This window comes from Crinia signifera, chromosome 2 (genome assembly GCF_055691185.1).
Source record: "Crinia signifera chromosome 2, ASM5569118v1, whole genome shotgun sequence".
Classification (NCBI taxonomy): domain Eukaryota; kingdom Metazoa; phylum Chordata; class Amphibia; order Anura; family Myobatrachidae; genus Crinia; species Crinia signifera.
Genome location: NC_139218.1, coordinates 365,147,026 through 365,172,037, shown reverse-complemented (window position 1 = coordinate 365,172,037; position 25,012 = coordinate 365,147,026). Strand labels below are relative to the sequence as shown.

At 44.2% G+C, this 25,012-nt stretch overlaps 1 protein-coding gene across 2 annotated transcripts in view; it reads left to right on the top strand.

The window, feature by feature from the left end:
- The first annotated feature begins 7,736 nt into the window (after positions 1–7,736).
- LATS2 (large tumor suppressor kinase 2) overlaps positions 7,737–25,012 on the top strand; it is a 44,314-nt gene continuing 27,038 nt past the window's right edge. The window contains exons 1-2 of one of the 2 annotated variants that reach the window (XM_083169948.1): positions 7,737–8,115; positions 13,411–13,873. In XM_083169948.1, coding sequence (XP_083026074.1) covers positions 13,538–13,873 — 336 coding nt within the window. In that variant the 5' untranslated portion in view covers positions 7,737–8,115; positions 13,411–13,537. Of the gene's footprint in view, positions 8,116–9,944; positions 10,100–13,410; positions 13,874–25,012 lie in introns of those variants that run through there. The other variant, XM_083169949.1, reaches the window with a different exon arrangement.

Below are 25,012 nucleotides of genomic sequence, written 5' to 3'. Positions count from 1 at the left end.
ACTCCTGCTGCAGCAATCGTATATCACCCTAATCCACAATCACAGTGACAGCAGTGTTTGGGGAGGGGGGCAGCAAGGGGGAAGCTTGCTCACGTAACATGCAGAGCGGAGGAGGGCAGCAGCGGGATCTCTGCAAGGACACATAATGGGCTGGGAAACATACAGAGAAGGGAGGGGGCAGAGTGGGGGACATACAGTGAAGGAGGGTCAGGCTGGGGGACATACAGTGAATGGAGGCAGTGATGGCCATTCAGAGAAGGGGGAGCAGGGGCAGGCTTAGGGACATACAGTGAATGGGGGCAGAGTGAGGTACATAGTGAATGGGGTCATACAGTGAATGGGAGTCATACAGTGAAGGAGGGTCAGGCTTGGACATACAATAAATGGAATCACTGATGGACATTAAGAGAAGGGATGCAGGCTGGGGGGCAGAGTGAATGGGTGCAGAGTGGGGAACAAACAGTGAATGGGGCACATACAATGAAGATGGGGCAGGCTGGGGGACATACAGTGAATGGGCAGGGCCAAAACTAGGGTTTCTGGTGCCCGGGGCAAGACATTCATTTAGTGCCCCCCCCCCCCCCAAAGGGGAAAATAAATAAATATATATATATATATATATATATATATATATATATACAATACCAACACCAGTGGCACTCGGGTGTATCCAATAATGACAACACACAGCGGTGTTTTATATATATATATATATATATATATATATAATTTTTTTTTCAGAAGCAGGCACACATTTGGCATTTGGTTTATATATATACTGTATTCGGAAATTATATATATATTTATAAATTATCCCTCAATTGGTCCACTCGCATCAAGATACATATATACTAGAAACTATAAGAACCTAAAAACAGGGACAGTAAAAATTTAGGGCATGTTGTTTTTTTTTTTTTGGGGGGGGGGGGGGGGGGGGGGTGGTGGGGGGTCGGGGGGGGGTTGGGGGTGGTGGTGGTGTGGTCACATAGTAGTATCAATTCACATTATAGCACACACCATAATGCCCAGTACACATTACAGCACACAATGTTATGCCCAGTACACATTCCAAAACACACCGTAATGCCCAGAGCACATTACAACACAAACCATAATGCCCAGTACACATTATAACACACACCGTAATGCCCAGTATATATTATAGCACATAAGTGCTGCTTACCTACATGCATGATGCCAGGGGTTACATGCTTGATGCCAGGGGTTACATGCTTGATGCCAGGGGTTACATGCTTGATGCCAGGGGTCACATGCTTGATGCTAGGGGTCACATGCTGGTTGGTGCAGGGGGATCGCCACAAGGGGCGGGGGCATTTTATGGCCGTTCCCGGGGGAAGGGAAGCATTTTGTGCTCGTTGCCCAGGGGTTGGAGAAGCTGGCATGTTGAAACACTGTAAAAAGGTGAAACACTGTAGCCTTGCTGCGTCAATCTGCACACACACTCAGCACGATCTCAGCAGCAGCCTGTCATTGTTTCACAGGCTACAGCCTGCTCAGATAGACTCCCGGGCTCCCCTTCCCCTCTCTATGATGTATTACAATTCCTTTAGTCTTACCTGTACATGCTCAGGATGGCGGCGCTTGCTCCTCAGCCCCCTTCCTCTGGCACCCTAGGTGTGACATCATTAAGTCACAAGTGCAATGAGGTCCTGCTGTGGGGGCTCCCGGTGTTCGTGCTGCCCACTGCACTGCCAGTTAAACATCCCAGCGGGCAGGCACTGATATTGTTAAGGTCACTGGGCTGGGCTGTGCGGTGGGCTGCGGATGACCCGAGGCTCGCCGCTGATGAGGGGGGGAGGTCACAATGCTGGGCTGTGCGGTGGGCTGTGGATGACCCGCGGCTCGCCGCTGATGAGGGGGGAAGGCGGACAGATGACTTGGGGTACGGGCTGTAGTGAAGGAGACACACAGTGACAGTATTGTGCCCCCCCCCTCCAGCGTCCGGTGCGCGTGACCCCCTAGCCCCCCCCCTAGTTACGGCCCTGGAATGGGGGCAGGCTGGGGGAAATACAGTGAAGGGGCAGGCTGGGGGACATAGAGTGAATGGGGGCAGAGTGGGGGACCATTCTGATGTGATTAATGATTCAAAGAATGTCAGGCTGAATGGTCGGCCCCCACACATTTACACTTCACCAAATCTGGCCCTCGTCGCAAAAAGTTTGGACAACCCTGAGGTAGACAGTCAACTCAGCAGGATTTTATGGGGGTTCCATACATGTATGTATGTATGTATGTATGTATGTATGTTTGTATGTATGTATGTACTGTTTTAACTGTTCCTGTGGCTAAAATGACACGAATATGTTTTTTTAGCACACACACATACATAGCATATATACAAAACATACGCACAGCATATACAGTATATATATATATATATATATATATATATATATATATATATATATATATATAGTAATGTAAGAACAAACAGCGGCATTCACAGGATTTTTCAAAAACTTGTATTAAACGTGACCAAAAACCAACGTTTCGGGGACTAGCCCCTTTGTCAAGGTGTAGGTAGAACATTATATATAAACGCAGACATATCATACATACACAAAGACATACACAGACACACATAGCATATATACAAACACAAACAAGGACAGTGAGTGCCTAACCTAAACTAACTAACTAAACCCCAGCATTTGACATATTCCATTGCCTAGATGCAGAAGTCACTGCTTCACACGGACAGCTCTGTTTCAGCTAGGGATGGCCATTGACAATCGATGTTCCCAAAACATTTATGGTTGGGACCTAGTGCCCAATGTTTTGGCCATCGATAGTGGATAGTCAAGTCGTTTTCAGCCATCAACAGATGGCATCCGATTTTTTTTCCTGGGGGTGGGGTGTCACATGTGTGCTGTGGGTGCCTCAGTGATTGGATTAATGTCCCTGCACCAGTAACCTCTAATGTACTTCCTCAGGGCCACACAAAGGAGCTGCCTGGGAGGAGCTGCACGTAGCTCACCCTAACTGCAGATGAGCCAGCGCAGCCAGCGGTTATCCTGTGTAATAGGAGGCAGCTGCTGACAACAGCACAGCCTGACTGAGCCTACATTCAGAAATAGTTAACTAAAAATCGGGCAGCAGATAGACAGGCAGAACCATAAGGGAACGGGAGGAGGTAGAAGTAATCAGGGTTTCGACAGGTATATCGAAAACATTGGGTGGATAGATCTGTGGCGTCTGCGTAATCCAGACAATAAACAATTTTCATGTTTTTCAGCATCACATATAACCCTATCAAGGATAGATTTGATATTGGTATCCAGGGAGTTTGTCCCAAAGGTCCGCAAGATAGAGTACAAGGCCCGGGGTATATCGGACCATTCTCCGATATATATGGAATTTGACACCGGCAGTGAGTTGGGACAGAGCTTTTGGAGGTTTAACCCCAATTGGTTGCACAATATTGACCAAAATAATGATCTTGCGGCCCAATGGCGAGACTTCTGGGATATCAATGTGGGTTCGGTGGAGATCACTGTGGTATGGGACGCCCTGAAGGCCTATATCAGAGGCACGTTACGGAAAAGAATAGCTGAGGAAAAAAGGAAAAGTAGAGAGAGCATAGCTCAACTGGAAAAAAAGTATATTGAAAAAGAAAAAGTATATTGTATAAATAATTCTGAGCTTGCATACACTGAGTGGCAGGAGGCTAAAGATAACTGGATGAAGGCCATTGAATTGGTTAACCAGACTATTATGAAACACTATACCATAACCCAACTGCACGTATATCAGCGAACGGATGGACCTCTCTGCCATTTGGTCTCGCCAGGGGGACAAGGCAGGGATGTCCGCTGTCTCCTGTCTTGTTCGCCCTGGCGATAGAACCCCTAGCCTGCCTGATTAGGCAACATCCGGTGGACTTGGGCTATGTAGTTAAAGATCAGACAGAGAGAATTGCATTATATGCGGACGATCTTCTAATATTTTTGAAAAACTATAGTACTACTCTCCCAATAATATTAAATCTTATTGAAGATTTTGGAGACTATACAGGCTTCAGAATAAATTGGACTAAATCCAATATTCTTGCGGTGGGTAACTCGGACAGCGGCTCACAGACAGTACCATCACGACTTAAGAGGGTACTAAACTTTAAATATCTTGGGATACAGATATCCGCCGACCCGAAAGAATTTATAGAACTAAACGTGCAACCCTTGATGGAATGGTTAAAAAGTAAAATAAAGATGTGGAGTAAGTTGCCCCTGATACCTATCGGAAGGGTTAATTTGGTAAAACTGATTGTGCTTCCGAAGGTATTATATATACTACAGCAATCGCCTATTTATCTCCCTAAACCGCTATTTAGGAAGCTAAATAGTATAATAAGTTCCTTTATATGGAACGGGGCTCGCCCCAAGATTAAACTTAATGACTTGATGAGATCTAGAACTAAGGGTGGGATGGCGCTCCCTGACTTTAGAAGCTATTATATAGCAGGACAGCTGGCACATCTTAAAGCCTGGGTAAGGGAAGAGGAAGAAAATAGTCATCTGGTAAAAAGATTAGTAGAGACCTCCACCCCTAACATCCCTCCCAAGTTTAGACTAATTCAGGGGAAGAAACATCAAGGAGACCCTCCATTAATAGATCAGGCGGTAATGATCTGGAAAGAGGCCAATCGGACATTGGATAATAAATTGATCGATAAAGACTTTAGAATTACGGATATATTGACCCCTAAGGACACTAAGTTTTTACAATTAAATGAAGTTTGGCATCCCTATTCCATAACGCTTCTCTCCCAGGTCTATGGACCATATGGGTTAAAGTCATTCCAACAATTAAAAGAAGAGTATAATCTTCCAAATACATATCTATTCAGATATTTACAACTTAGAAGTATATTGGAAACACGAGTAATAATATCAGATGCAGGTTTTGACGAATCCGAAATTAAAAAAATGATAAACACTCCCAATATTAAGAAATTAGTATCTAAACTATATGGTACCTTAATGGAAAATAAGTTTAAAGACAATCTGGACAAGGTGAGAGAAAAATGGGAAAATGAAGTTGGGGAAATAACTGAGGTAGAATGGTTAGCCGCCAAAGCGGGGATTATAAAAGCGACAAACTCCATTCGGATACAGCAGACGCAGTTATTTATCCTTTATAGGTCATATATGACTCCACTAAGGATGATGAAGTTCACGGGGAGAACTACCTCCACCTGTCCGAAATGTTTAAATATCTCTGGCACCCTTTTTCATTTAATATGGGAGTGTAACTATGTTTTTCAGTTTTGGGAAAAAGTCATAGCAATTATAGTAGAGACAGGTATACCAAAAGAGACCCTGACCACTAAATGTTGTCTACTAGGAATAGTAGGGGGCAACATTGATAGGAATGGTAAAGCATATATAATAAATCTTGTATCAATTGCGAAGGTCATTGTGGGTAGACAATGGATGTCTAAAATAGCACCAAATATTGAAGTATGGAAGGCACGGGTAAATTATGTAATAAAGCAAGAGAATCACATCGCACAAGAACGAAATACGCTAAGTAAATTTAATGCAGTGTGGAATCACTGGACACAATCACATTATTATGAAATGTAAGACAACATAGAATTTTAGAATTGAGTTAAGTTATTTGTTATATGACACAGTTCACAAAATAATCACGGCAATAGGTAGGTTGGTTTCACCCCCCCCCCCTCTTTTTCCCCCCCTTTTTTTTTTTTTTTTTCCCCATAGTTGCCCCCAAGTGCCGATTAAAATTGATAAAAAAAAATGCTTGAGGAAGGGGAGTATAAAATTGCCAAAACAAAATCAAACCGTGTTAAAAAATTAACGGAAAGATAGTTAAAGGAAGGAAAGGGAGGGAAGGAGGGATGGAAGGGGAAAAGAAAGAGAATTTATTTATTTATCTATTTTTTTTTCCGAAAAGATGATAAAAGTTTGTTATACCTCAGAAATTAAGATATCAACCGAGCCTTTATAGAGAAAAAGAACTCTTAAGCTTCCACAGTAATAAATATATGAATATGGAATAGTTGAAACACCACGCAATGTATGTATGTGATGTAGGTTTGTAAAATGTAATTTAAATGTTTGTAATTGTTTTTATGTGGATGTTTGTACTATATTAAATGAAACTTAATAAAGAAATGAAATTTAAAAAAAAAAAATCGGGCAGCAGGGCAGATGGATCGGTGGGCAAGGGGTGTTCTAGGTACTCACAATCCCCCATTGAGTGCATATGCAACTAGTTGTCACCATATAATTGGCAAATACAAAATGTGGTCAGAGCCTCAAAGGTCAACAGGTACAAAAGGTTAATTGGTCAACACACAATTGTATTACATTTTGGGGGGGGGGGGGGGGAGGGGGGGATTTAAATATTTTACCAAAATGTAGGTTTCCATGGGGGAAAGCTGGCCGATCAACATCTGGCAGAAGCACTTCGCATCCCTAATTTGTGTTTTAACATTGTTGTTTGCAGTGTGAACGGGTCAACCCGTGTCAAAATTCCCGGCTCTCCAACCCTTCTTTTTACCTTGTGTTTGAGATCCGGGTATGCAGACATGGGTTGACCCGTTCACACTGCAAAAAACCTATGTTACAAGGCAAATTACAGGGTAGAACTGCTTCAAACGGGAATTTGCCTAGCAGTGAGACTGGGTAAAAGCCGTGTGGTTCACACTCGCAGTGTGAACACGGCATAACTTTTTCTTGATTTTTATAGTTTATACTGCAAAATGAAGAGATTGAAAAATTAGTGATAAAACAAGATATCCTACCCCCGTGTCATATTACTACCCCATTCACACCACAAAACAAATTACCGGGTTAAAGCTTTTCAACCTGGTAATTTGCCAGGAAACACTGTTTTTTTGGTGGTGTGAAAGGGTCAACACGGGTCTTAAATCCCTGCACTCCGACCCTGCTCTTGACCAGGGTTGGAGTGCCGGGATTTAAGACCCGTGTTAACGCTTTCACACCACCAAAAAACCCGGGTTTAGCGTCAAAGTACCGGGTTGAAAAGCTTTAACCCGGTAATTTGCAGGTGGTGTGAATGGGGTCCAGCTGCACCTGGCAAAATTACCCGGCACTTAAAAATGCCGGGTAATTGCCGGGTGGCTGGTGTGAAAGGGGTATACAATAGCCACCCGCCCTGGAGACCCAGGAATTTTGACATGGGTTGACCCGTTCACACTGCAAAAAAACAATGTTATAACGCAAATTACCGGGTCGACATGCTAATCCCGGGAATTTGCCTTGCAGTGAGAACGGGGTATGAGTAGAAGGATAAAGATGCTTTAAATAAGGAGGATGTGTACTGATCCTTCAGCCACCAGGGTGGGAACGGGTGAATGGAATGGGTGAGAATTGGACGTCCAAAAAAATATATAACTTTCAATGAACTTCCATTAATTATTCATCCCTGCACTCTGTGCACTATTTAAGCTCTTCAGGATGCTGTGGAACTACAACTCCCAGCGGTATGCCTGTGAGTATTTGCGTCGCGTGAACTTGCATTTCCACAGCAATGGCTGCAGTGTGGAACTACTACATGCCCGCTGGGAGTTGTAGTTCAACAACTGCGGTCTGGTGTGTGGAACTCAAGATATATTATTGTTTGAGGAGATTGCGTTAAAGAGGTACAGGCTGGGCGGGAACATGTGACCGTGACCACGCCCCTTCCCCGCCCCCTGTTTCCCTGGGCCGGCCGGCCGGCGGATGACGCAGGGGAGCCGGAGCACGTGACCGCAATGGAATGCAAACAATGCGGCGGGCGGGCGTCCAAGTGCGTCCCGCGGCCGCGCTGCTACTTCGTGCATCGCCTGAGTGAGTGAGAGAGAGAGAAGGGGGGGAGAGCAGCGGGAGAAACCCCGTGGAACCCGGCCACGGCCACAGAATTCCCATCCCCGGCATAACACCCTGCCACACCCCACATGTGTAACATCAGCATGACACGTAATGCCGCCGGCTGCCGGGCGCACTCCTCCGCCAGTCTGCGCTAATGCCCGGCCAGCCGGGGGCGTTCAGCACCGGACCGGGCACGGGACCAGCACTGTGACGGCCTCCAGGAGCTGAGGACCCCCATAAGGCGCCTGTGTTATCAGTAAGTTACTTTGTAGGGGGGTGTTGCTCTCCCTCTGCTGTGGTAGTGTCCTGTCAGTGTCGGTGTGTGTGTACACTAACAGCAGTGTGAGGATGTGGCGCAAGTGCGCCTGTTACCAGGGATAGCACAATGCCCACAGTTACTTGGTAAGTGTAGTTTGCGTCAGTTTTAGCTCTGAGAAACGTGAATGAGATTTTTGTCGCGAGTTGTTATTGAGAGATACAGATGCCAACAGCAGCCAATCAGATTCTAGCTATCATTTTGCGATATAGTTTATACAATGACAGCTATAAACTGATTGGTTGATATGGGAAACCTCTCTACCTGTCCTCATTAGTAGGCTTGATACAATAATATATAATAACTGACCTCTGACCCCCTCTTGGTCCCTCCAGACAAATTTGTGTATCTGTACCTGGTCCCTCCACCTTTCGCTACCCCTGCAGGGAGCTCATGATTCATTTCATATGTACATGAAGATAAATAATATTTTAGAATACTATAGTAAAAGTATAAATGAATGAATGAAGGGATTTTGGATTAAGTTTGGACTAGTGTGATGTATTTATTGGTGAACAGTGGACATTGTCTACCTGTATACTGTACTTAAAGAAGCATTACGCTTCTTTAGAATCTGCGGGCTGCAAGTTACCCTTGGGGGCAATTCAATTGTTTATGTACGCACAATCTCCAGTGACCGCAGATCAGGCGCCTCTATGCATTTACTAATTTTTAATGCACAGGAAGCACTTTTTGGTGCCGGGTTTAGCAGCATAAAATGGCTAAACCTGGCTAAAGTTCTTGATGCTAAAAATTGATGTTTGGGTGCCCAAATGGGTCAATTTATTTTGGGGAAGGCGCCCTATTAAACAATTGAGAAATGTTTGGTCTGATTATTACTTACTGTATGTTCATGAGAGTGTATCACTAGGGGAAGCTCTGTCTTTGTAACCAGTATCATTAAAACCTACAGTAGTGAAAACCTACAGTAGTGATATCCTATCAATAATAAAGTGAAGTATCTATATTTTAAAGAAAAGGTATCTATTTTTTTACAATACCTTTTGTGTTTAAATATGCATTTCCTTATGATTTGCTTGGGCATGTATATCATGTATCAGTGAATTCTATTAGTATTGTGCTTGTGAACACAGAAACCAGCAACTCGGAATGGTAGGAGCAGGTATGTGGTTTAAAGATCATTAGGTTTTGTCCACGTGGAAATGAAAATATTGCAAGCATCTTCTATTCTGAGGCCCTTAAGTCTCAGGTGACAGACATTCCAGGTATGGTGGTTATTCTTCCAGCATGTGGGTGCCTTCGGGCAGGCAATAATGGTGCGGGTCAGATACCTGTCTTATGATTCCTCTGTAAGTGACAGTGACAATGTGACAGCTTAGTTTTGTCAGTGGATAACCGTAATAGTTTCTAAGTCCGTAACGAGTCTCTGTCTTGTAACCCACGTGGCTGCTGTCATTGTCACACAATGGTTTACCTATACTATCAATTCAGAACAAAGGCAACAAGCTTAGGAAATGATTGTATATAATGTGTATTTTGCTTTTCTTTATTTAAAAAAAATCTCGTGTCGGATATGTCTGTAATCTTCTATCTACGGCTTGCAGTTCGGTTAAAAAAAAAAAAATTCATAATAAGCCAGTGTGTTTGGTTGGGCCCAGATCATTCCTGCTGCATGAGAGGCACATGGGGAATTTTTTCCCCCCTCTTCTAAGAAGCTCTGATCGGACTGTAAATTCTCCCCAGCTTGGAATGTGCCTCTGTGACTGTAGAGCTGACGCCAAGAGGAAAGAGGAGGAGGTGAAGGAGGAACTCGAAGTAACTTCCCAAGGAGCGAGGAGACGTTCTATTCCTTGGAATTTTTTTCTTTCTCTATTACAAAGAAGTCTCTAAACACGGTTCTTCTATGAAAATACCATGCGATTAAGTAGAATGTGGTACGGCCGTGACTGGGAGACGGGCCAAGGTAATGTACAAAGCCGTTTACCCTGTTGCACCAAGGAATGTTTGGATCTAGTGTTTAAAACCCAATTTGTCAACACGCTGGACGCGTCTTCTGACCTCCTGGCTCCTTCTAGCAGAGCGATGTCGTGGGGCCACTTTTGTGTAAAGGCTGGTGGAAGGCTTGTAATGTATGTCCAGGTGTGGAATTTCATGTGGCCATTTAACCGAGGTTTTTCCCTCTGGTCACTGTTCGTTTCAGGAGGCTATGTGGGCGCCCAGTTGTAGGGTGAGCAGACCCACCTTGCTGGGATTGGTGCTTCCACAATGGCAGCAGCTTTGCATATTTTTTACATCTGTGTTCTGGTATGTACACACGGGGCAATTTGATTGCTCAGCAATTTTGGCTTAATATCTCTCAGCAATATATTGCTCAGTGTACTGTTGACATCAGAGTTCCCTGGCCTTAAATAGAGGGCATTGGTGTCATGCAGCATGGTAATGCTCATGCTGCCTATTGATGGTGCAAATTGCCACCGATGGGCAGCATGAACATAATCATGCTGCCCGACACCAATGCCCTCTACTTAAGGCCAGGGAACTCACTGGTGGGGTGCGACTCCAGGCAGTGCGCGGTGGCCAGGGAGGAAGTGGGGGGGGGGGGGAGGAGTGGGCGGGTCCAGGGAGAGCTGCAAGAGGGCGGGTCCAGGGCAAGCGCTGGTGGCTAGAAATCGCTGGTGCAACAGTAACCAGCAATTTGTAGCCAAAATCTCAGGAGCATGCTCCAGCGACCATTAAAAACTATCCGTGGGAGTGCGCTCCCTGCAATATATCACCCATAGCACATAAAAACACAGGCAATATGGTCGCTCGTGTGTGTATACAGCTTTGGAATGACAATGATCTTTGTTGGAGGTATTTCGAAGTGTTTGGGGTTTTTGTTTTTGCCCAAAAAGGCCAATGAGTCAGGGAAATAAGATGTTAATCACATCTCTTAGGAGTGTGGCCATCTCGCTGTGACCACAGATATGTGGAATGTTTCTGACCCTGCTGGATACTGCAGCGCTGATTAGCCTTTTAATCCTTGGATTCTGATGGGTATTTGACACTATGAAGGAGAGAACAAAAGCCGTGTACACTGCCCTTTTCTCTTTATGTAAACTGCGTTGTCCGTGTGGAGGAGTGTAATCCAGTGTACATCATATTCCTGCCCATATGTGCTTCTAACCTGTCTAACTGACCCTTTAACGAGCCTGTGAAATGCCTTGCATGCATGTAATTGAAAGAAGATGTGTCAGAGACTTCTCTTCAGTGTCTTGTAACCCCATTCTGATATTCTGTATTCACGCTTCTAGTAACTGCTTTGTGACTGAATGCTTATTACTTATAGAAACCTTTATTTCAGGTGCATTGACAGGCAGGTGGAACTCATTCATATGTCATTATCTATATATTTTTGTGGCTCATTGGAAAAGGGTTCCAAAAATATCAAGCAGGTACAGTGGCTTGTGAATTGGACCCTGGACAAGGGCTATGGGTCATATTTGAAAGCATAGGAAGAGCCAGATACAGTGATAGCGGTGATCTCCTGGGAATAACCCATCAGTACTGTGTGAACCGGGTTTGACTCCTGTTCCAAAATGGAGGACGGAACCTGGATTTTAGTGGGAAGAAAACAAGCCATTTTTAAAGGAAGTTGACCTGCAATAGAGCATTGATGGCTGCTGTGACTGGATCCCCTCACTCTGCCAGGCAATCACAGATCTGGGACCCTGATAGCGGTTGGTTACTTGTCCCCGAGTAACTCATTCCACCACTCCTAGGGATTCCATCTCACCGTCAGTAACTGCTTCTTACTGACTCCCTTGACTACATAGTGGGTGCATATCTCAATGCTGCTGCCAGACTACACAGTGCTCATTACTCACAGACTCCTACATCCGGCACCTGTAATGCGCCCCCTACTGGGTATGTGTGGACATGCTGTAGTACCTCCTGGGTAGCTGGCTGGCCACTAGGCTAAATCACTAGCCAAAAGAGTAACGTTGGGCACTACTTTGGCAGTCGCAGGTGCTGATGCAGGTGTATAGATTCAACTAGACTTTAATTGCTCAATAGTGCGGTGTGAAAGCACTGAAGTGAATTACCCGGGTCGACCAACCCAGAAATTTGACTTGGGTTAAAAGAAGGGTCAAACCTGGGTTGCCGTGTGTGTAATGGACAACCCAGGTTTAGTGTAAAAGGTGTCACCCGGGGTCGCTCCCTGGTTCAAAATCCAGGGGGTCCGACCTGGGTTTGCGCTGTGAAAGTGCCATAAGTCAACAGCATACAACATGTTCTAGAAGTTCACCCTTCTTAAAGTTGCTATTAAGTTTGCTATTTACTTTTAAAATATAACTTTCTCACCGAAACTGGCACTTTGCAATCCTTCTCTGATGTATCCACAACATATAATTATCCATGTGGTTTAAACACTGTTAGAATTAGCATATGGGCCGTTCCTCTGTCACGTACTGGGACATTTGTGCAAGTTTTAACATATCAATTTTTGCTAAAACTTAACAAGAGGACATTACTGAAATGGATGTAATATCAAACTTAACTAGGCATATTTATTTTGTAGAATTATTCTCTCCTTTATACTCAACATAATATCAGAAAATGTAGTTGTCATGTACGTGGACAAGCAGGTTCACCATTGTTTTGTAAAATACATTTTACTTGATAATTCCCTTGACGTAAGAGCCTGGGATAATAAAAGCTAATGAGCTATTTAATTTGCCAACCTCTTTTGAAAACTCAAAAACTACAACCCCACTGTATGTTTTTTTTTTTTTTTGAACTACACATCCCAGCATGCCCTGCATCAGTTTTATCATGGCCAAATAATAAAACTGTAGCAGGGCATGTTGGGATGTGTAGTTCAACAAGAGCTGTAGTGTCAAGGTTAGCCATCACTGGTATAAACACATCTATGTATGAGGTTTTCACCTGTAATAAGAACTATTGCTCTGTATTAACTGCACAATGTTGAGTCACAGTGAGGATAGATAATTTGTGAATGGAAGCAATAGTTATAAACATGATAATGAATGGCTTGCAAGCTACTAGTGATTTCATTTCATGTTCGGTGATGCCACTAGTATCCAGGGAGCATTTCGGGTGATCAGTACTTTAGCTCACAAAATGGCTTCCTCCTCTGGGGCTATGTGATTTTGTGTTCCAAATGCGGTTTTCCCATACCTGTTTTCACTTTTTGCGCATTAGAGTATTAAAAAAAAAAAAAAAATACATTGTTTATAATGTTTTATTACATTGCCTTTCTTGTCTTTTCAGATTGAGGATGCGGATCTCCCCATTGTTTGGAATATGTTTGCTTGGTTACCCCATAATTGCTCATAATCCTATGGTTACACAGAACTATATAACAACTGTATGCTGAGCATAATAAACTGGATTAACTATGAGGCCAAAAACTTTCCCTGCAACCACTTATTCTGGGAATAGCAGGCAAAGACTGCAGGAAATCCGTGAAGGACTAAAACAGCCATCAAAACCTCATGCTCAGGGTTTATCAGTTGGACCTGCTGGTGATGGGGTCCTCCATGTCAAAGATGCAGGAAGACAACAGCAGCAGCAGCAGCAGCTGCGGCAGCCTGCTAAGTTTGCACCGTATCAGAAGGCCCTGCGGGAAATTCGCTATTCTCTCCTCCCTTTTGCCAATGAATCTGGAAATATGGCTGCTGTGGAGGTGAACCGGCAGATGCTGCAGGATCTGGTGAAAGTGGGCTGTGATCAGGTATGTTGGTGGCAAATTATTCAATGAAGAAAGAGTGTGGCACCTGCTTTAGTGTGATTTAGGCAATCCCCAGCATTTCATCTGTTACCAACTGACCGCTTGGTATCCGGTTTGCAGTATCTACTTCTAGAGTCAGTAGGTCAGCAGACAAGTTTGACACACATTTTTATTTTTGGGGGGGGGGTTTCAGACTTGGCATCCAGTTGGGAACAGTATAGTATGGCCCGAAGCAAGGCGAGTAAAGCGGTACACTAATTGGAGTCCACGTGATGTAATCGACATACAAAAAACTAATTGAAAACTCATATCAACCTTTTCATTTGCTGACCTTTTCAAAGTCAACCTCTTGTCTGTGTCGACCATTTGGTGCAGACCTGGACACCTTCCAGCGGAGGATGTCCATACAGCACTAGATGCAAGATAAGTGGAGAACCTGGCTGACCATATTAAGCTAGACTGGCCATTTCGATGTACTAACACTATTAGTGTTCATTCTAGCACCCGCCATATTTGAAAGCCCATGCAGTTCCTCTTCCCTGCCTGGGGTGTCGCTGTCTGCTGTGGTGTTTCTAGCACAGGTCTAGTTTGCATATCAGTGCTGATATACAGACCACACTGTGCTACAAGCACTACAGCAGACAGTGACACCCCAGGCAGGGAAGAGGAACTGCATGGGCTTTGAAATATGGCGGATGCTAGAATGAACACTACACTATAGCAGTCATTAACATTGCTACTGAAGAAGGAACTGTGCGTTTCACCTGCTGCACGTGTGCAAAACCGGGTACAGCCTGCTGCAACCCGTAGACCAGAAATACTTGGTAAATCCAGGGCAATAGCATCCAATGGAAAATGCCTCTTGTGGGTCTGCTAAATTCACTTGTCTGATGGCTACTTGAGGGTATATAAATATATATTGACCAGATTGTAGGAATTCTCTTCCAAAGATAAAGCAGTCTCCCTTCTAGCCAGGCTAATCCCTCTGCATTCCAGACTGCAGTGTATTTAAAGTCTGAGGTCTTGACACAGTCTTCAAGCAGGATCCAGAATGGAGAGGATGTAATCATGCAAGGTCTTCACCTAGTTGATCTTGTCATGTGTATTACATATTGCTCTCGGAATTCAAGCATTGGGTTATCTGTATGGATTGCATTCCGCTGTCCCTTTGATCCTCTCATTGTGGGTTGCAATATTTGTTTTAGAAGTTTGATTATTCACATTCTCTAAATCCATATGAGTTAATTAGTAAACACAGACTCGGTCTGAAGTAAGTTTCCTTGAATCTCTTCGCTTAGCCTTATTGTGCAATCAAAATGGTGACATATTAAGGAGATTGTTTTGCATGAACTTTTATGATTGTTTAGAAGTTAAGGTGACCGTGTCACATGACCATTTCCTTGACCAATTTTAACTAAATCCACAGTGAGCGTGGCCAATGAGCCTGACTATTCTATTGGTGTGGTGTTTAACCGCGTACACTAATGGGGATGAAGTAATTTTAGCACAGCCGCCCAGTGACCAGATGTGCACGGTGATCCGGTAGGTCATTGGTCAGACTGAGTGACTGGATAATAAAGAATGTGGCGGTCTTTAGTTGGTGTCACCCAATGGGTAGTTTGTTTGAGTTGTTTCAACAGAAAAATTATGGAATCTGATTGGTTGTGATGACCATGTCACCTCTTTCCATTTTTAGACGCTTTAGTAAATTTACCTATAGTTGTTGATTGTATCCGCTCTGCTGATCAACGGTGTCTAGATGGAACATGTTACGGACCACCACGTTTAGTCCAATGCGTCTAGTCAGTTGCCTAAAGGATGTGTTTCTAGTTTGACCACTTTGGGCAGATCCTGAACCTTAAGTGTTTGCACTACTTGTGAATCGGTTTGGGCAGTTGATCAGACACAGATCAGATCCTTCTTGGAAATCGTGCATGCCTTGTTACATTACTTGCATCAATCTCTGTCTAGTTTTGCTGTCCTCTGTTGGTGGTTTTGATGGATGTGAGGCCAGCATCAGGGAGATTACATTGGAATGTACTTTTGCACCAAATTCTTAATCTCTGTTGCTCATTTACTAACTTTTTTTTTTTAGACTTAATTGCATTTAGAGACAGCAGGGTAAGCTCGCTGGCACTAGTGAACATCTAATAACCACACAACACTGGTATCCGCTTAGGGTGGCTTGCTGCTAACCCTACTAATCTAACATCTCTAGGTGCAAACTTGTTCTTGATCATCACAACTGTTTGGACACTAGATTTCATTGGCAGACTTGGTTGCTCTGTGTTCACTGCAGATGTGGTATGCAAATTCAGTGTCTCACGGGTTTGTCACTTGTCATTCCGCATTATCGGATAGCGTGGCCGGTACCCTACGATGAAACTGGTCATGTTATCATTGATTGTGATCCTGATGCAGAGCTGAAAGGTGCCCATACACTGATCCGATTTGTTTGACATCCCATCCGACCCGATGTGCGGTCCCGTGCGCATCAGGTTGGACCCTACAGATTGAACCTGCTGCAGGTTCTATCTACCAGATCAGGCACACATCTATGTGCAGGTGCGGGCAGCGGCGAGGTCCGGGCTGTGCTGAACGCCCAGCGCTGAGCTGCAGGTGACGTGCGGCCAGCATCTGCAGAATGTTTAAAAATAAATATTCAAAAGACAGGCAAGCCTTTGATTGGCTGAAAGTGCTGTCTCAGCCAATCAAAGGCCGTCCTGTCTTTAAAAAAATATTTTTTAATACTGCCGCCGCTAGCCAAACGGCATCTGCAGCTCAGCACTTCCCGGACAGGCAGACACCGCCCGCCTGCCGCTGCACGGTCACTCCTGGGCGCTCAGCGCAGCCCGGCACCCCGCCTCTATCGCTCACAAGGTTTTGTTTCTGTCCTGCCCCTCAGCTCCCTGGGAGTTTACATGGGATAAATCACAGGTGTTTTATCCCATGTAAAAAAAAATGGCACATCAAGTGCCAAATTGTTGGTGAGCTCTCCCGGGGAGCTGCCGAGGGAGCTCAGGGTAAAATGGGTCCGACTTGTCCTCAGGACTTGTGGGACTAGTGTATGTGGGCCTTTACATCAGCCTATGCCAGTGCTGCCCAAACTGTATGCCTAGGCACCCTGGGGTGCCATAAGGGACTTGCAGGTGTGCCTTTGTTTGGTGATCCAGGACCAGATCAGTGGCAAAACCAGGACTAGTAGCTGTTGTTTCCTTTTCAGATTGACGTGTGTCCCGTCAGGTATATTATTACAGCCACAGATCCTGCTGGCCACAATCTTATTTCCCAGAATGCAGCTGATTCACGCTTACTATTCATGGTTTGTTACAGTGGCCACATAATTACTTTGTAGATTGTACCTTTTGCATCGTGGCTGTTATCCTTTAGAGCAGGTGTTTTCAAACTCGGTCCACAGGACCTCACACAGTTTACGTTTTCCAGGTCACCTAGAAGATGCACATTACTCATTGACACATTTTGATAGATCAACAGGTGGAGCTAATTATTTCATTGTGATTCTGTGAGGAGACCTGCAAAACTGTGCGGAGTCCTGAGGACCGAGTTTGAGAACCTGTACTTTAGAGTTTAAACTTTTTAGAAGGCTTTGCGGTACAGATCCTATGAGAGCCCCTGGTGGCATATGAAAGTGTCAGCAATGCTTGCTGTGTTACAGGAAGCTCACTCAACAATAGTACATGGGTGGATCAGTTCCTCTGTAAGCTTTTCTTCAATGGGAACTCTCCTAATTTCAATAACCTCAACCCACTCAAAGAACTTTATAGATAGGAAGCTGGTATAACGATTACTTCTAGGCCATATCCACACCATTTCTTATCATTGGCACACTTGATTAGTGAAATAAACCGGAACCAAGCCTGATGGGAAGAATGTTCGGTACTTGTGTAGTTTTCACGGCGCCAGCATGGCGCCGTGCGTCTGAGTCCCCTTGCGGGGCTCGCTTCGCTCGCCCACGCTGCGGGCTCGCTACGCTATTTAAAATCAACTCCATGCCAACATGGATAGTGGAGGTATGAACTATCCATGTTGGCATGGAGTTAAGTTACTTTTTTGGACATATTTCGTGGCGAGCGTACACCCGGAAGTAGCACGGCGCCATGCTACTACACAAGTACCGAATGTTCTTAGCCAGTTGCACGGTTTGTAGTTTTAAAAGACATTACCAAAGACAAAGGCAGATTTATTAAGCTCAGTGAAGTGATAGTGTCTGGTTTTTATCACCGGCCAATCAGCTTCTACCTGCCATTTTTCAAACCAAGCCTGTAACTTCACAGTTAGGAGCTGATTGGCCGGTGATAAAAACCAGACACTTTGGGGGAAATTTACTAAAGGAAATTTGTAAAAAATAGTTGTATTTGTATCCATAAATACACTTATGTTTGACATTTACTATCCCGAAAATATGGCAATTCGTATTTGTATTGATAACACATCAATACAAATACGAATTGCCGTATTTTCGGGATAGTAAATGTCAAACATAAGTATATTTCTGGATACAAATACAACTATTTTTTTTACAAATTTCCTTTAGTAAATTTCCCCCTTTATCACTTCACCGAGCTTAATAAATCTGCCCCACAGTTTTAATTTTCTGTTTGACTGGATGGATTCATTGCCCCAGGATGGACTTCTTTTGTAGGTCTAGTGATTCCTCTTTCCTGCCCGTTGCTGACTCCTCCTTCTGCATCCTAACTGGTTGCTTCACCGCCAACACCAGGCATCTGCACCAACACCCGAAACAGGTTACTTCTGTGTATGTATGTGTGTGTACGCTACTGTAGCATCCCCTGGATGGTGACAGGGAATACCCCCTTCCTACAGTACTTGGTACGCACCAGTTTTGCTTTGATAGTGAGCAGAGTGTGGGTTCAGATACTGTGAGCTTAAACTCAGGACAGCTGCTACTCTGTGCTGGCTTTGGCCACCATTTACCAATCCATTACCCACACTGAGCTACCAGGGACATGGGGTGGACTTGACTGGTCCACTAGCAACAGAAAACCCCTATACCAACAGGGATACAGATGCGCACACATTCTATATAAATACATTTTATTTTTAACATTTTCTGCATGTCACTGCATTGCTCCTGTCTGTATCCAATTCTGCAATGCAGCCCAGTATCTAACATTCAGTGCTTTATGTGATGTATTTATTACATACATTTCGCACTGTGCACCAGGCTTCTACTATTCCCCACTGCAACTCAGGGCTTATGTTTCATGTGCATGCACTCCTTTGCGCTTTTACCCATGCTGTGCCATACGCAATAATTATTATCTGTTATATGGTGCCACAAGGGTGAAAAGCACAAGAGGAGAGAGGGTCCTGCTCGTGAGAGCTTACATTCTAAAAAGGAGGGGCAGACAAACTGGAGTGAAACAGAAGGGGTAGAAGTCAGTATAAACAGAAGGTTAGGATGAGATGTTGGGTAATTATACCTATATATAAATGCTGTCATTGTACATGGAGCGATGAATGATGTTACTAACTCCCGGGCTGCCTTGTTTTTTGGGTAAGAGGTTCAGATCCGGTAGCTAGAAGAGCTTCCTGATATTTGTGGTAATGCCGGGTGATTTGTGGGTATCGGCATATCACTGATAGCAGCCAGTCACATGATCTTGTATCTTCAAAATCCAGAAGATAACAAATGACAGAATGTAGGTGGTCACAGCAGTTATGTTCTTCTGTGCACCAAATATATTCCTTGTTATGTTTAATGGTTGGCTGCATAAACTAATCTAGAAACAAACTGGTTAAATGGAGCCTAATTCCAGCATGGAAGCGCTGGTGGTGAAGTGTGGTCTTGGGTGGGGGGCGGCCTGAATTCTCTCCAGCTAGAGACTGAGAGAGGAAATGTGTCAGGCAAATTACCAGCATTCCAGGGTTTTTCCAGGGGGGCGTTGTCTCTTCCTTACCATTGAATTGCTTAATCAGAACAAAGCTTGCAAACAGAATCACAACTGTCTGCAAACACCGTTAAAACATAAAATGCAGTCTTTGGGGGCTTTCGGCTGCATACGCCGGAGCCTGGAACATGATAAAATGAATTCGTTGTTTAGGGGGGAAAATGGCATTTTATAAAATGCTTAGCCGAAAGACACACAAATCAAGTGAGCGTTTATTTTACATTGCAGGAACTGGTAGAGAGCTTAAGGGTTGTCACATGGGGGGTTATTCTGGTCTGATCCGGAGGTGTGTGCCAGCGGGCAGTCCGCAGCAGCAGGCCTATTTTGGGGATATTTTTTTCATGTTCTGCCGCTGCTGTCCAGTGTCTGCCCCACGCAACGCTGCACCCACAGCCCGGACCTTCTGCTCCCCGGAAATTACATTGGATAAATCGCATGCAATATATCCCATGTAAAAATGGCACAAAAAAAGTGTTGCAGGGCCATTCAATAAATTATTTTTGCATGCATGTGTGTTATAAAGGTGCCCATACACGTTGTGATAAACAGCGTACAATGCAACGCATTTTCGGGCGGATCGCATCAGATCGCACACGTGCATTTTGCATGCGATGCACGTGCAGTACAAAAAGTATGTGCAGGACATCGTTTTTGTACTGTGCGATGCGATGCCTGTGGGAGCACGCATCTCGTCACATTGCATGCTGTTTATCACAACGTGTATGGGCACCTTTACTCATACGCCTTTCACACAGAAAATCTAATTACCGGGTTAAACCTGGTAATTTTGCCATTTAACTCGGATCCTTTTCTTGTGTAAAAGGGTCAACTCAGGTCGAAGACCCTGGAATTTCGACCCAGGTTGACCCTTCCACACAGAAGAAATAACAGAGTTAATCAGCAAATTACTGTGTAGAAATGTTTAATCTGGTCATTTACTTTTCTGTGTGAAAGGAGGGTCAGACTGGGACTTGCAGAAACAACCCAGCACTCAAATGCCGAGTACAAGCCGGGATTTAGGGGCTGTTCTGTCTGAATGATATTAATGAACTGCCTTGCTTATAAGATGTTATCTGCTTCCTGTTCATAGGAAATGCAGGAGTATGGCATTTTATAGTGTGTGAAGCACCTTTTTCCTTTATCTTTCCCGGGGTCGGTGGTTTTAAACCACTGGGCAGGAGGGAGTGTGCCTTCCTTTCCTGCTCCTTATCCACTCATGACATGACTCGCTCACTTTTCACCTAATGCACAAATTATATATCACTAGTCTTAAGGTCCGATGGATGGGCGAAAGTTTATGCTTATGCTATTCTTGTTACGATTATAGCGTCGCTAATGCTGTGCCAAAAATCCCCCATGAAATCAGCCGAGACGTCGACAACGCAAAAATTATTGTTCTATTTTGTAGAGCAGAAGCTGCTGCAGCAAGCACAGTAACTCTCCAGCTTTTCACCTACCATTCCCAACCACAGCAGGGCAAAAGCTGCTGCAGCAGCCAGTGCAGTTCTCCAACTATCCACCTACCCTACACAACCATAGCATAAGCTGCTGCAGTAGGCACAGTAACTCTCCAGCTTTCCACCTACCATTCCCAACCACAGCAGGGCAAAAGCTGCTGCAGCAGCCAGTGCAGTTCTCCAACTATCCACCTACCCTACACAACCATAGCATAAGCTGCTGCAGTAGGCACAGCAAGTCTCCAACTGTCCACCTTCCCTTCCCAACCACAGCAGGGTAAAAGCTGCTGCTGCTTCAGCAGCAGCAGCCAGTGTAGTTTTCCAACTATCAACTAGTTTGTCCACCCACCTATTTTTAGTATGTTAACTCTGAGTAGGGTCCTCCTGCCTCACGTACTCACCCTACCTCTTTACCTCACCTGTGCTCCTGTCCTGTTCTTCCCTTCCTCTACTTCATCTTCAGTCTCCTCGACAATTTTGACACCTACTTCTGAACTGATGCTGATTTTAGTTCTACCAGCTATACCCCTATTCATACTGTATTTTCCAACACACCCTGTACGTTACCTTGTAATTTGTTTTTTGTTTGCTATGTACGGCGCTGCGGAGACTTTGCGGCGCCTTATAAATAAACGTACTACTACTACTATCCACCAGAAGCTGCTGCAGTAGGCACAGCAGGTCTCCACCTATTCACCTTCCCTTCCCAACCACAGCAGGGCGGAAGCTGCTGCTGCAGCAGCCAGAGCAAATCTCCAATTATCCACTTTTCTTTTCCAACCACAGCAGATACCGAAGATCCCAAAAACCCTCATTGAATAAGCAAACAATCAAGAGAAAAAATAACTGATTGGGGATCAATCTCACGTGGATTTCACAACAATATCTACAGTGTCTGTCAAAGGTTTTGTAAAGTGAAAATGTTTTTCATTTAATGGACCATTATAGGCCTTTATGGTCCACTAAAGATAGTCTGTTTTCTGTGTTGTATTCAGAAAGTTATAAGCTTTCCTACAACATATCACAATGCAGGAAAGCAACAGAAATAGCATGGACCCTTAAGGGCTCGTCCAATTAAACCAATCTTCGGACTTGGATCGTCCCTTAAGATGATAAGGTAGTGTGCAAAGTTTAAAGACGATTAATTAAATCGTTCGAGAGTTATCGTGGAACATCCATAAACACACACACACACCTACTCACACACACAAACATCGTTCAATTATACTTATGTAGATATTTCAGGCAATTACAGTACATCCTGTTAATGAAGATCAAGGCAGGGTGACTGAGTCTCTCCAGATACATTGGGACTAGTCATGGAATCCCCACACCTAAAATAATCTGGGGTTTTCTGCTTTGTTCACTTATATGATTTCTAGTGTATGTGAACATTAAACATGGGCTATATATGTATTTTTAATGTTATTACAATTGCACTCAGTGTTGCTATATATTTAAGGATTTCTAATGCCTTTTTATAAAAGTTACAACCAATTGTCAAACAGAATCTGAATGCTAATTGGCTTAGCAAGTAGGCGTGGCCTAAATGATAAAACATCTTGGGAATTGTATGTGGATTCCTGTGTTGTGTGTCTACATTTTATGTGGCTTTTTTTTTTTTTTCTTGTCTGCATTGGGCTTTGTTTCAGGAATGAGGAACAAAGACGTTTTGCATAGTACAGTGTTTCTCTAAGCTGGGCAGGTGACAATAGCCCTATTACAACAAATGGAAGTCTTTATTACAATGATAAAATGGGAACACAAATCATAGCTCTATGCCTCAGTAGTCATGTGACTCCAAGCAGACTACATGCACAATGGGTAAAACTGTATACCGTATCCTATAGAAGATGTTGAGTTTATTGCAGTGGTTCCAGGTTCAGTTCAGGTAAATTATGAAGGGAGGGGACCCCTTCATTGGGGAGGTCCCCACTTCCCCAGGATCCCCCCCCCTCCCCCCCCCCCGCTGACCAGTCAGGGGGTGAAAACTTTGTCTGGGGGACCCTATTTGTTTTGTCCCGTGATTTTATTATTTTTTACACAAGTTTGCACCTTACCACGTCTTCCAAATCGCACATATCCGCAAAATTGCACATTTTCAATACTAAAAATCGCACCCTATGGCATTTTCTTGCCGCAAATTTGCATCTCATTAAATAGTCTTATTTTGGCAAAAAAATGCGATATGAAAAAATGCGATTTCGGAAACCCTTCATAGGAGCATTACATGCGTTACGGTATACTTCCTGTACAAGTATGAGCAGTTATATATGTAACAGTAACAGTATGCATTCCTGTCTGCAGGTAAATCAGATTGTGGCTCTGACCAGACATGAATATTTTTTTTTTCTCTTTAATGTTACATTCCTAAACTGTGTAACATGTATAAAAATGTTTCTTTGAGTAAATGTTTCAGGTCTGTTAGTGACGCTGTGACAACACTGGTGCAAGAAACTATTACGCAATGAACCTTGAATGAGGTTAAGCTGATGGCTACAGAAAATGAAGCACAGCACACTAGGTGGACTTTCTTGTTTCCTCCAGCAGATCCTGGGTATTGATGGCAAGTTGGGAATTTGGGCTGTTGCGGATCCTCACCTCCTGATACATTGCTGCATTATCTAGCCCCTAGTGAAACATGTGGCTACTGCAGATCCAGTGTCGGGCAGCCCTCTAGTCCACTCTCTAGCTGTTGTGAAACTACACATCCCAGCATGCTTGCAGCAGGGCCCTCTAACCCCCAAGTCTGTCTGTTGTTACCCAGTTTGTTTTATCACTGTCTACTATTGTAAAGCGCAACGGAATCTGCTGCGCTATATAAGAAACTGTAAATAAACAAATGCCTTGCCACAGTTTTAGCATTCCCTAGTAGCAAAACTGTGGCATGGCATGATGGGACTTGTAGTTTCACAACAGTTGGAGGGCCATAGTTTGGCCATGCCTGCTCTACACATTTCCTCATTGTCATGTCTGCTTCCCCTAAAAAATATTAATTAATATAGAGCCTACACTACGCACACTAATACACAGTTACCCTTTTCCCAAATGTGTTACTCATGCTAAAACTGCCATGGAATCACAGCGATATCCTGATGATCACAACCCCGACAGGGTCCGGGGAAGTATACTCCCCCCTCCTTTTTGGGCCAACCCCCCCCCCCCCCCCCCCATATGCTGCCTAATGCTAAGAGACACAGGCATACTTCTGATTGGGATGCTGTCATCGGCCTCCCAGTGATGTTGGGATTTCAACGCCAGTGTTGTGGCCGCCAGTTGGGATTTCAACTGCAGGCATCCCGATCGCCAGCATGCTAAACGCATACCACCCACACACCTACCGTAGACCCATCTATACTACTCACACAGGTGCTTCTCATAACCAGCAGTTCTCACTCTTCACTGTGGGGTCTTGCATGTCAGCGACCCTAAGAATAATTGGTACTGGTGTCGTTTCACGGCGCCACTAGAGCGCATGCGATTTGACATCCGATATCGCATGCGATTTACTATCCATTTCATTACCCCACTATCCAAGTGGGCATAGAGTTGATTTTATATAGCGTGGCGAGCGCAGTGAGCCACCGAGCCCGAAGCGTGGCGAGCGGACACGGATGTTGTTTCAAAGCAACTGACAATATCGCATGCCATTTGCATGCAATTCCATCAAATACATTCCGCGTGCGCTTGCCACGCTATATTATATCAACTCTATGCCCACTTGGAAAGTGGGGTAATGAAATGGATAGTAA